Source organism: Zootoca vivipara, chromosome 2 (genome assembly GCF_965207765.1).
Source record: "Zootoca vivipara chromosome 2, rZooViv2.hap1.1, whole genome shotgun sequence".
Classification (NCBI taxonomy): domain Eukaryota; kingdom Metazoa; phylum Chordata; class Lepidosauria; order Squamata; family Lacertidae; genus Zootoca; species Zootoca vivipara.
In genome coordinates, this window is record NC_142584.1 from 25,967,972 (window position 1) to 25,979,743 (window position 11,772).

At 44.3% G+C, this 11,772-nt stretch overlaps 1 protein-coding gene across 18 annotated transcripts in view; it reads left to right on the plus strand.

Moving 5' to 3' along the window:
- Positions 1-3,439, plus strand: part of CEP131 (centrosomal protein 131) — a 32,341-nt gene extending 28,902 nt beyond the window's left edge. For all 18 annotated transcript variants that reach the window (XR_015948382.1, XM_060271937.2, XM_088663000.1 and 15 more), the window contains 2 exons: positions 1,095-1,155; positions 3,101-3,439. Coding sequence is in view for 17 of the 18 variants with exons in the window: in XM_060271937.2 (XP_060127920.2) it covers positions 1,095-1,155; positions 3,101-3,175 (136 nt within the window). In the remaining variant the exon portion in view is untranslated. The remainder of the gene's footprint in view (positions 1-1,094; positions 1,156-3,100) is intronic.
- The last annotated feature ends 8,333 nt before the right edge of the window (positions 3,440-11,772 follow it).

The following is an 11,772-nucleotide window of genomic DNA, read 5'->3' on the forward strand; positions in this document are numbered from 1 at the left end:
CACACCCAAGGCAGAAGCTCTTCTCAGTTTTAGTGTGGCAGCCCTCCCGAAGTGCAAAACTGTCAAGTGGCGATGTGACAGGGCTGTGTAGCTAATAAGGGAGCTAACATTCTGTGTCTAGATAACTGCAGTTCTGCACCACAACAAGCTGAATTGTGACCTGTATAATCTTATGCAAGTTGGCATCCATAAGCTGATGACGTATTTTGCGTCTGAAAGTCATGGGGAGGGAAGGTCAGAGACCTGTGCTTGGTTCTGAAGTCTTGCTGTCCCTGACTACTGAAAAAAACCTATATTGTGTCCCACCACCACTTACGTCTGAGACTTCAGTAGCACAAATTCCTCTTCACTATCTCAAGTCTGTACAGCACTGATATGTCCCTGTAGCTTTGGTTCATCCCTTAGACCTAGACTGCACGTGAACGCAATAGGTTGAGTTGCTTGTCTTTTTTGCTTAAAGATTTACTACAGTTAATCTGGATCTTAAAGATCTTAGGCAGCAGAGTAAGTAAAATGATCTATTTTTGCAGCACTAACCAGTAGTTTCAAATGTCACCTGTCCCATATTTTATTTATTCCTTAGATTTATATACTGCCTTTCATCATAAGATCTCAGGCTGGTTCTTCATTTGTTGCCATCTCTAAACAGAAACTTGCACACACACACCCGTCATTTCTCAGACATTTATATAATCTCTTACTGCCATTCGGAGAGCAGAAAGATCCATGTATAACAGGATCTATTTTTCACACACACACACACACCCAAAAAAACCCCAGCACCACATTTTGCCTAAAGAAAACCCAGCCTTTTTGCAGGTGCCCAGTCACATGTACAGAGACTGCATGTTTGGAGTTACTACATATTTAAACTGTCTACTTAATTCATTTGGGAGTGCCATTCACCACTGAATGTGTGGAAAGGGCTTATATCGCCACTGAGATCTTCTAGAGAAGCCAAAGAGAGGAGGCAGCTATTGTCTTTGCAGAAGCAGGAACATCTTCCTCTTCTTCCCCAGCTTCCAACACAACAGTAAGGGTACCATAAGTGTATGACCCTGGGTCTCAGTCTCCTTTTACCTTCTTCTCTGTAGAGTGAAGACAGCAATTGTGAAGAAAGAGGAAGCAGTGAACAGCCTTCGAAAACTACATGAGGTGAGAGCTGCAAGCCTGCTTATCCTTGTCACCGTCAATGCAGAGAATAAGATAAAGTGAGGAAAACAATAATGGTTTTAAGTCATAGGATCCGAGGAAGCAGGTGGAGATTGTGACATGGTAGAGCTAGCCCTGGGCTCATTAGGGGAAGAGATATTGAAGGCACTGGCTGGCTGCCGAGCCACAATTTGCAAAAGATTTATGAAATGCTCGTGGCACCAGCTCCTTCTTGAAAGAAACTACTGAGGAGAGGCCAAAGCCCTATAAAATAAATTAATCCTCTGACTTCTGCAGACAGTAAGAAAGATCAAGAGCAGGCATCCCCAAACCGCGGCCCTCCAGATGTTTTGGCCTCCCATGATCCCTTGCTAGCAGGACCAGTGGTTGGGGAAGATGGGAATTGTAGTCCAAAACATCTGGAGGGCCAAAGTTTGGGGATGCCTGATCAAGAGCAAACCAAAGGTAGCTGGCTAGCGATATCGAGAGTGGAATTCAATCTTGCTGCTCTACTCGCATAATGGCTTTTGATCCAGTGGATCCCTGAAAACTTGAGGGGTGGGGTATTTCCCATTGGAGCCCTTCAAAAATCTGTTTTTAGAGGCTTTTCCAGACCCTCCAAAACAGCGCAGAAGATGGCAAGTGTGGGGTGAAAGGGGAGTTGGAGAAAATTTCCTTCTCTCCTCTCACATTAGTAGAGATATCTTCTAGAACAAAAGCTGTCCTATATGAGCAATGACAGCATTGGATTCCAGCCTGTGTTTTGTTTTGTTGTTATTTTTCCTGCTACTGCTGTTAATTTTGTAATGTTCAGGGGAATAAGATGAATAAAGCAGCTTGAATTTGTAATTTTGGTATTATCTGGTTGATATTCAATCCAGCATGATTGTAGCCATCTGCCATAGAGGAGCCCTCGCTCCACTGCAAGAGTTGAGCAGCAAATCAGTTTAGAAGAAGAATGGGGGAAAGTATTATTCCACCCAGCATGCAATTTAATTAAATGTGTGAACTCTTTGCTAGGAAACATCAGCCGAAACAACAATTGCTGTGGGTTGATAATAAAAAGGAGTATTAACTTTTTTTTTTAATTTTGAAGGATCAATTGGATCAATATGACAGTGCACATATATTTGCACAAAGTTCCAGAAATCCATAAATAAAACACTTCAGTAAACTGGTCATAGAATAAAACTTTCTCAGTTCTCTTTGATTTTCATGTGGCTAGTTAGTTTCTGCATGTTAATGCAGTTTCAAGATCCCCATTTTTTAATTACTGACTCCTTATCACATTTTCAGGATCTTATCACCAACACCTTTGATCTCATTAAGAGATTATTAATGGGTTTTTTAAAGTTTGTTTAATTAATTAAATGAATTAATCAGCATATTTTTATTAGATTAGTTCCCATAATTTGTTTAATGATATTTAACATTTTCCTCCATGCCTCCAGGATTTTAGGACAACTTTGCCATGGATGTCTCTAATTACTTGTTTCTATACATCCTCTCCAACATATATTAGAATCCATTTCATAAATGTGATAAATCTTGACTGTGATTAGATTAACACCTACACAATCTTGTAAAACATTCCTCCTTTTGCAATGCCACATGGAGATTATGCTCACCCTTTTTAACCACTTCTGTTCCATCATTCCAAATCCCAAATCATTTCCCTGCAATTTAACTTGTAACTATTTCCTGTTTCCCCCCCCCCCCCCAGTGCATTAAATTCAACAATAAAAGCGAGATCTTGAACAATTTTTACCTTGCTGCTTTAAAAGTGATTCCTTAACGATCAGAATAATTTCGATTTGTGTTCATTTTATCAGCTTCTGTTAACTTTTGCGGATTGCATCCTTGCATGGCAAATTCTGCTGTTTTCCTCTTTCATCCTTTCACCGCTATGCGTATTTCTCCTCTGAACTGAATTATCTTCTCTTTTTAGGCGGCTGTGAAGAGGGCAGACCACCTAGAGGCCCTTTTGGAGCAACAGCGTAAGCAGCTGCTAGCAGCCAAGTAGCAGCTGCACCGGTACCAACAGCCCTGCAAGGGCAGAGCCAGTGATCACGAACAGCAAAAGAAATGTGCCCGTCGTGATCCACAAGAGACTTAAGATAAAATGAACACTAATTGTATGTGGGTTGGGGAGGGATCCCCTCTCCCCCTTTTTAAAAAAATTATTTTTTTTAACCTGTTTCTTTACTTGTGCCTGAGATATGACCTCTGGGTGGTATCCCAGTTCTTGCCAATGTATTTTAACAGTAAATCCAGCTGATTTGTAAGATGTCTGCCTAGCAGTGATTTTTACCCCTCTGTGTTCTCTGCTAAAGCTAGTTGCCTGCTTAGAAGACCCCGTTGGTTGCATTCTTGGCCCTGCATTATTCACCATTGGGAACACGGGAAGCTGCCTTATATACAAAGTTGGACCACTAGTTCATCTAGTTCAGTATTGTCTGCACCAGTGTCGGACTGGTAGGGTAGGAGGCAGGGTGCACAACAGTAGATTGAGCAAGAACCAACGATGGCCAGAACCAATTAATTCTAATGTTGTCGCCATCCTCCTCCCTGCTGAGTTCTACAAGGGGCAGCACTGAGTCTTAAGGAGGAGTCAGCTGACCTGTTTGCCACCATCTGAACTGGTTGTAAAGTAGGAAGACACACAGGCAGGTGGGAGGTAACAGAGCCTTTTCCCTCTCACTTTCCCTTCACCATGCATTATTCAAACAACTGCCGTTGTTTAGGACAGCCAGCTCCCCCTCTTTTCAGTATCCCTCCTTTCTTGCTGTACTCAAAATTCTCCCTCTTTTACTCCGCAGCCGCCACATGTGAGAGAGATAAATATATGTGGAGCCCTCAAATATTCCGCAGTTCCTTCAGATCATGTATTTCACTCCTGGCACCACGAGTTGAGTTCAGCTGGAAGTTCCAGATTTAATGTAGTAATTTAGAACAGGTGTTTTGTTAACGAGCAAACACCCATATATGTACAACACCTGTAACCTGAACTTAACCTCTTAACTGAGCAAACTTTGCAGGCTTTCTCTGAAGGTTTCATACATCTTAAAGAGGTCTGCAGAATAAGAGAGAGAGGAGGAGTTATCTGTGTGCAAGGGAGAGTCGAAAAAGGAGGAGGAGGAGGTAGGAAAAGGGGGGTTGATATGAAAATGGGTTGCAAAAAAAAGGAGGGAGTAGAAGGCACCTGAATGGGGATGAAAATTAAAGCAGGGGCATGAAAGGGTCCGCAAAACAGGAAGGGAGGGTGGCTTGGCTTCCTAACTGGGCGGAAGGTAAAAAGGGTCTTTAGCAGTTGCAGTGCATGGGAGGAGGAAGCTGCAGGAGGTTACCATGGAAGTGGTTTGTGCGTGGGCGGGGGTTATACACAAGGATGGGTAAGTATGGGGATGAAGATGAACATGGGTGCAAAACAGGGCTGTGTGACAGAGGAGAGAAGTGGATTCAGAAATGGGGTTTGGGAAGGTGAAAGCAAGTTTTGTAGTTGCATGTGATGGGGAGGGGAACCTTGGGCTTAAGGTGGGGGTGGCGGCGGGGGGGTTGACGAGTGAAGCGAGCAAGGGCACAGCCCCTACCGGTAGCTATTAATAAGTATTTATACGAGTCCTATTGCAATTGCCTAAACCATTTCACTTCTATTATTTCCTTAACACAACAGATTAGTTTTACTTAATCTAAAGACGCACAATTGTTAATTCTGGAAAAGTAGCTATGTTGCCTGCAGCAGCAGCAGAGTGCTGTGGTACAGCAATAGCACCCTGGGGACTTTGTTAAAAGCAAATGGCTCTTCACCAGTTGTTAGTTACCTTTTGCCCTTTATTACTTCTCCAGAGGTTTTTTTATTGCTGCTGGGTGTGAAGCATAACAAATTTGTAACTTGGTGGGCAGAGGCAGCTGTGTTGTAAAAATCCATCTGCCCAGTCTAAAATTTTCCTTGGTTTCTGGAGTGTACATGCCTGTAAAGAGAATTTGGCTGGTTCTGAGCCTGTGTTGGAGACCATTGCCGATCCACTGCCCTTTCACAGAGTCTTCCCTGCTATTGTCTATCAGGTACACCCGTGATCAGGCCTTGGCTTAAGTCCTAACAATACCTGAAGCCACTTGCTGTCTGAATTATAGTGCTACATGCAGGTCACAAAGTGCTGTGTTTCAGCCAAGGTGTATGTTGCAATGAATTGTCTTTGGCAGAAGCAAACATCATTGGGTTTTTATTTTATTATATTCCCAAAGTCTATTTTATGTGGGTGCCTGGGATTCAATTTATCTTTTTGCATTGTTCAAATAGCTTCAAGTAAAACCTAACCTGGTACAAAAAAGTATTAATGCACAGTCAAGCTGAAGATTGCTCAATCCTCATGACTGTGCCCTGCTTTTACATCTTTTCTTTTCCTATTCTCACTAATGTTTGCATAAATATGGGAATGAATGAAAGATAACTTGTGAAGTCAAAGGAAGATAATTGAAAGCAGACCTGTCGCCCCTTTCCGTGGCCCCCGCTTTTGTTATTTGCAGCTAGCCTGGCTAAAGCCATAATACAAGAATGGATTTTTCTCCAACTCCTAATGTCTCTGTTTGGAAAGGAGATTCAGATACGCTGGGTAAATGGCTTTCCTGCATAAGCTTTCTAAACACACCTGTCCCATATAAGCTTGTTTACCCCATGTGTTGTTCTATTTGCATATAGAGGATTTGGGTGGCTTGGGAATGTGTACCACTTGGGTGCTAACGCTGCATAGGACTCGAGATCCTAAGCACCCGTGTATCCAAGTACCATATATACTCGAGTGTAAGCCTACTTTTTCAGCACCAAAAATGTGCTGAAAAGCCGCCCTCTGCTTATATTCGAGTGAGGTGGGCAGCAGCGGAAAAAGGCACAGGACCGGGGGTTCGGAGAAGCGCTGCGCTGCGACTCTCCGAACCCCCATCCTATGCCTGCTCTGTGCGAGGCGGCGGGGAGGGAGAAGCGGTGAGGAAGGGATCCTTCCTCGCTGCTTCTCCCCGCACCCTGCCACCGACAGCTGGGAAAGGCATATGATCGATATTTATTTTTATTTTTTGAAATTTACCAGTAGCTGCTGCATTTCCCACCCTCGGCTTATACTCGAGTCAATAGGTTTTTGCCAGTTTTTTGGAGATGAAATTAGGTGCCTCGGCTTATATCCGGGTCGGCTTATACTCGAGTATACTGTATAGGGTAAGTTCCTTTTGAAATCTGTAGGCTTCCAGTTAAATGACTGAACTGTAATTGTGCCAGATTGGTAACTGTGCTGTGCCTTCCTTCTGCTAACCACAGCAGGTGACATAAAAGGGAGTGGAAGGAGAGTGAGAGAGGAGTAGCCTCGCTTTAAGCTCTGTGTTCCAACTGTGGACAGCAGGCAGCTCCCAACAGACTGGGCCTTGTAGCCACAGATCAATCGGAAGAACATATATAGGAAGCTGCCTGTTACCAGATCAGATCATTGGTCCATCTAGCTCAGTACTGACTGGCGGTGACTCTCCAAGATTTCACGCAGGGTTCCCCCCCCTACCTGGAAATCCCAGAGATTTGATGGGATCCTAGGCATGCAAAACAGATGCTCTCCCTCCACTGAGTTTCCCTAGACTTTGTCAGAGAAGGGAAAGCTAATGCATATTCCTCCTGCTTTTCCCCTTCAGTTTGGGAGGGGAAAATAGGAGCAGGTGGAGTTACTTATAAAGTGCATTTGTGACGGAGGTATCCTGCTTATGTCCAAATATACTGAATATTGGTTTTTACAATTAAAAATTCTGCTTTCCGTGACATGTGGATGTTCTGCACGTGTTCAGAAGAACATTAATAATTTTCTGCTTGCGGGGGGAAATGCCTTAATACTTCCAGAAATGCAAACACAAAACGCTGGCTAATACTGTAACTGTTAGTGAATATATAATCGATTATGGTGTCATTCAAAATTTACGAATGAGCCACTTCAAAATGATGTTTATATCATACAACACATCTCACAAAATATACAAGTACCGGTAACTACAAGTTGTTATATGTATCAGAGTCAAACAAAGAATCAAACAAATCAATTACAGTGGTGCCTCGCTTAACGAATGCCCTGCTTAACGAAATTTCCGCTTAACGAAAGGATTTTTCGAGCGGAGGTTGCCTTGCTAGACGAATTCGTTTTATGAAAAATTTGTCTAGCGAATCGCGGTTTCCCATAGGAATGCATTGAAATTCAATTAATGCTTTCCTATGGGCAAAAAAAAAATCAAAAAAATTCAATGCATTCCTATGGGATTCGCTAGACGAATTTTTCGTTATAAGAAAAGTCCCGTGGAACGAATTAAATTCGTCTAGCGAGGCACCACTGTAATAGAAAGGAACGCGAAGCCGTCTATCAAAGGAAGACATCTCACAAAAGTCTCAAAAGGAAAAAAAATTGGTCCTATTAAGCTCTGTTCTGCTGTTTGATGGGTCGTGTCACTCAAGTGCTTTGTGCAAATGGCTGCCCTTTGTGTTTGCACTTTTGCTCACCCACTATGCTTGCTCACCCATCTCTGCTTCTGGCAGTGCCAGTCGCGGAGTTAATCACAGCTCCAGCTCTGCATGAACACCCAGGCTTTTAAGTATTTAATCGTGAAATCCAGTGTGGGAAAGCATTTCTAGAAAGAGTTCTTGTTTCAAATGAGGAGTAGGAGGGATTTATTCTCTTTGCAAATGGGCCTCAGAATGCTGCTCTGCCCAGATTCAGTAGGAAATAAACAGCCTTATACAGAGTGGGAGAAAGGAGGTGATTATCTTCTTGCTTGCTATCCATGGTTGTAAGAAATGACAGCATGGTTACTGGTGCTGAAATTCAGTACTGCCCCCCCCCCCACAAGTCACTTTCTAGGAAGATGCTTAAAATCCACATAAACGAGGTGCAAATAACCTACAATGATACAGTAGTCTGTAATCTGTTGCATTGTCATTACCAAATCCAGAAAGGAGGGAGTTGATCCTGGTAAGGTGCAAATATGATTCCTGATCAACAGGCTGGAATATGCAAGATAACTTGGGACAGTTACATGCCCAGATCCAATAGTCTGCCCTTGCACGAAAGTGTTTATTTACGTGAATCTGCAATAGCAGTGACTGTGTATTTAGTAGTGAAATTTACTGCATTAGGCTGGGCTTCCCTTCCTGCTTTGTCACAAATTCCCTGGGTGATACAACCTAACCTTGTGTAATTTAGCTTAGACAAGTCCCATGAAGTTTAGTGGGACTTCAAATAATTATGCATAGAACTGCAGGCATAAGGTCTTCCTGAAAGAAGCCTTGTTAATTTATTTGCATTGTTGATGAAATTTGGTGATCAAACAGTGTTCAGGGCTGTTATCCGTTCTAATTATGCAAAGCTTGGAAGCACTAATGTGAATAATCCCGGTTTCCTCACTTGCTGTATGTGTGTGTGTGTGTGTGTGTGTGTGTGTGTGTGTGTGTGTGTGTGTGCATTTATAAACTGCATACACATGCATGTTCATGTGTGATTAACCTGACTTTGCATTCAATAGATGGTCTCTTTCAGGGCCACTATTGGGTAATGGCTCCAAAATGTTTGCTGCTAGCAGGCATAGTAACTGCTAATGCTGAATGTCAAAGGACATCCTGACTGCATCCTGAGTTCAAGGATTTGTTGTTCCACATAAGTGTGAGGCCACACTGCCCGTTCCTGCTCTTTGGAAGAAGTGTGACTGCATGCATGCACCTATACGAAGCTGGTACGCTGTTGCTCAGAAAGTCATCCTTGATCTACCACTCCCAGACAGGGGCGTAGGAAGATAGGGGCGGTGGGGGCGGGCCACCCCGAGCGGCGGGCTCCAAGGGTACCATCGCGGGCGCCCGCCCCGCCCCCGGAACGCATGTCACACCCCTCTGGAAGGCGTGCCACGCCCCCGGAACACGGGCCACGGACCTCTGGGAGGTGCGCCATGCCCCTGGGAGGCGCCCCTCCCCCAGAACGGGCACCAGCCCCGCCCCCGGTGCCGGAGCATGAAGCTCCGCCACTGCTCCCAGAGACAACAATACCAAGCTACCAGCTAATCCAGATTACCTTCATGTGTTGGTCATGCTACCTTTTTTGCATGAATCTGTGCTGAGTTAGTGCAAAGATGGAGCACCTGTGGTCCTCTGGATGTTGTAGGACTCTAATTCACTTCATCCTCAGTCAGCATGGCTGGTCCACTTGCTGGCTTCGGGGTACTTTTGAATTTGCGGGGATGAACCTTGCAAACCAGAACTCTGGCAACTAGTAAAAGCACTGCACACACTATTCAGTAGGAATGTGCAGAAAGGTGGGGAGTGCTGCCATTTTGTGCAGGCATTTACCCTTGTACTAATCCTCTGATTCTCTCTCTGCAACGTTTGATCTTTGCAGTTAGCTAATTTCTAGGCCAATGCCCCTTTCGGACACAAATAATACAGCTGCATTATATAACTTGATTATGCAGGGTTTATCTTGGAGAGTGGCCCGAGCCCTACAGTTGCAATGGAGCTTGAGATGAGGCTAGCATTAGTAGCCAGTAGGAACATTATATGTCTGAGCTTTGCAATATTTTCTAACGCGATTTAGAGCCGTAGCTTGACATCGAATTCAGGTCAAAACATCACTGTATATGAAACTGTTTATTGAATTCTAACATCTTTGCATCTTCTGAATTCAGATGCGTTATTCAAAGTGATGGTTCTTAATGAAATGTTTGCTATTTTCAATCGTCTTTATGGTAGCACATTTCCATGGCAACAAACAATGTATATGCGAAGCTTCAGATGGCTGAAAGCAAGGGGGCTGCTCCAGTGGCACTGTCATTTCTGGTCAATTCCAGAAGGCAGATTTACTCTGTCCAGTGTTTCTCTTGCTAAGGTTATAAGCTCCACGAGAAGAGACAAATAGATTTCTCAGACCCCTTGAAACATCCCTATGGGAGCATAGCAACTTGTCTGTCATGTCCATCCTTTCTTGGAACCAGTTAGCATGATTATTCTCTTACCCCACCCCACAAATCCTTTAACATGGATGTTGTATGCTGCAGTGGAAATCAACCATGGCCTTTTGAATCCTCTCAAGACCAAGACTGAAGGTTCATGGCCCTTTGTGTAGATTTCCCAGGTATGAATAGGAGTTAATGACTCCGGTCTGTGAATGAGAATTCACAGGGGCCTGTCACCATGCTATAAAAAAAAATTCCTCTGAAAATGTTCAACTTGTGGTGACTTTGCCACCCAATACATTTTGCTACCTGAGGCAAAGGACAACATGCCCCCCCAAAAAAAATACCATGTACAGAAGCTGGCTGGGCTGGCACCTGAATTTTATTTCAGTACTTTTTATTTCAGGACCCAGGTGGCGCTGTGGGTTAAACCACTGAGCCTAGGGCTTGCTGATCAGAAGGTCAGCGGTTCGAATCCCTGTGACGGGGTGAGCTCCCGTTGCTCGGTCCCAGCTCCTGCCAACCTAGCAGTTCGAAAGCACGTCAAAATGCAAGTAGATAAATAGGAACCGCTACAGCGGGAAGGTAAACGGCGTTTCCATGTGCTGCTCTGGTTCACTAGAAGTGGCTTTGTCATGCTGGCCACATGACCTGGAAGCTATATGCCGGCTCCCTCAGTCAATAACGCGAGATGAGCGCGCAACCCCAGAGTCGGTCACGACTGGACCTAATGGTCAGGGGTCCCTTTACCTTTACCTTACTAGCGTTAGGAAATTGTTCTCTGCAGGGTACTTATGGAGATATGTGGCAAACCAGACAGAGGGCCTTCTCGGTAGTGGCACCCGCCCTGTGGACCGCCCTCCCAGCAGATGTCAAGGCAATAAGCAACTATTTTACTTTTAGAAGACAACTGAAGGCAGCCCTGTTTTTAATGTTTGATGCTGTACTGTTTTTAATATTCGGTTGGAAGCCACCCAGAGTGGCTGGGGAAACCCAGCCAGATGGGCGGGGTATAAATAAATACATTATTATTATTATTATTATTATTATTATTATTATTATTATTATTATTATTATGTGGCATGCACAGCTCTGTCTTGCCAAGCAGTGGTGGCTACAGCCCACAGCATCTGCCACTTGAGCTGTACTGTATTGCCTCACTCTGCCAAATGGCAGGCCTGGCCCTGCTTTGCCGACAATCATGTGATTTTCACCTTTGGAGGATGTGTTAAAAGCCGCCTGCATCACAGGTGCCACCAGATGGCACTATTCTCTTAACCTCAACAAGCTGAGCTCTCCATTTGGCTGTGCTGGAGGAGGCTTCAAGTGCACATGGGCGATCTATTGTCTCTTGTTCATTTGCCTTTTCTTTTTTCTTCAAAGCAAGCAGATTTTTATCATCTTTACTTCAGCTTGCTAAGAGCCTGTAGGCAGAAAAGAGGAATCCCTGCCTAAGTTGAGAGAGCAGAACCTCCTCACCCAGAACCAGCCTCTCTCAGGCCATGTGCTAAAAACTAGCCCTCTTCTGAGCACATGGCTGTTGAGATGCACTCTGGTGACGTAGGGGCACTCTTTGGCTCTGCCACCGCTGCTCTGCAGTCCTCAGATCCTTCCCAGCAGCCAGGGAGCACCTCCTGGGGTATGAACATGTAAGGCAGAGCTTTC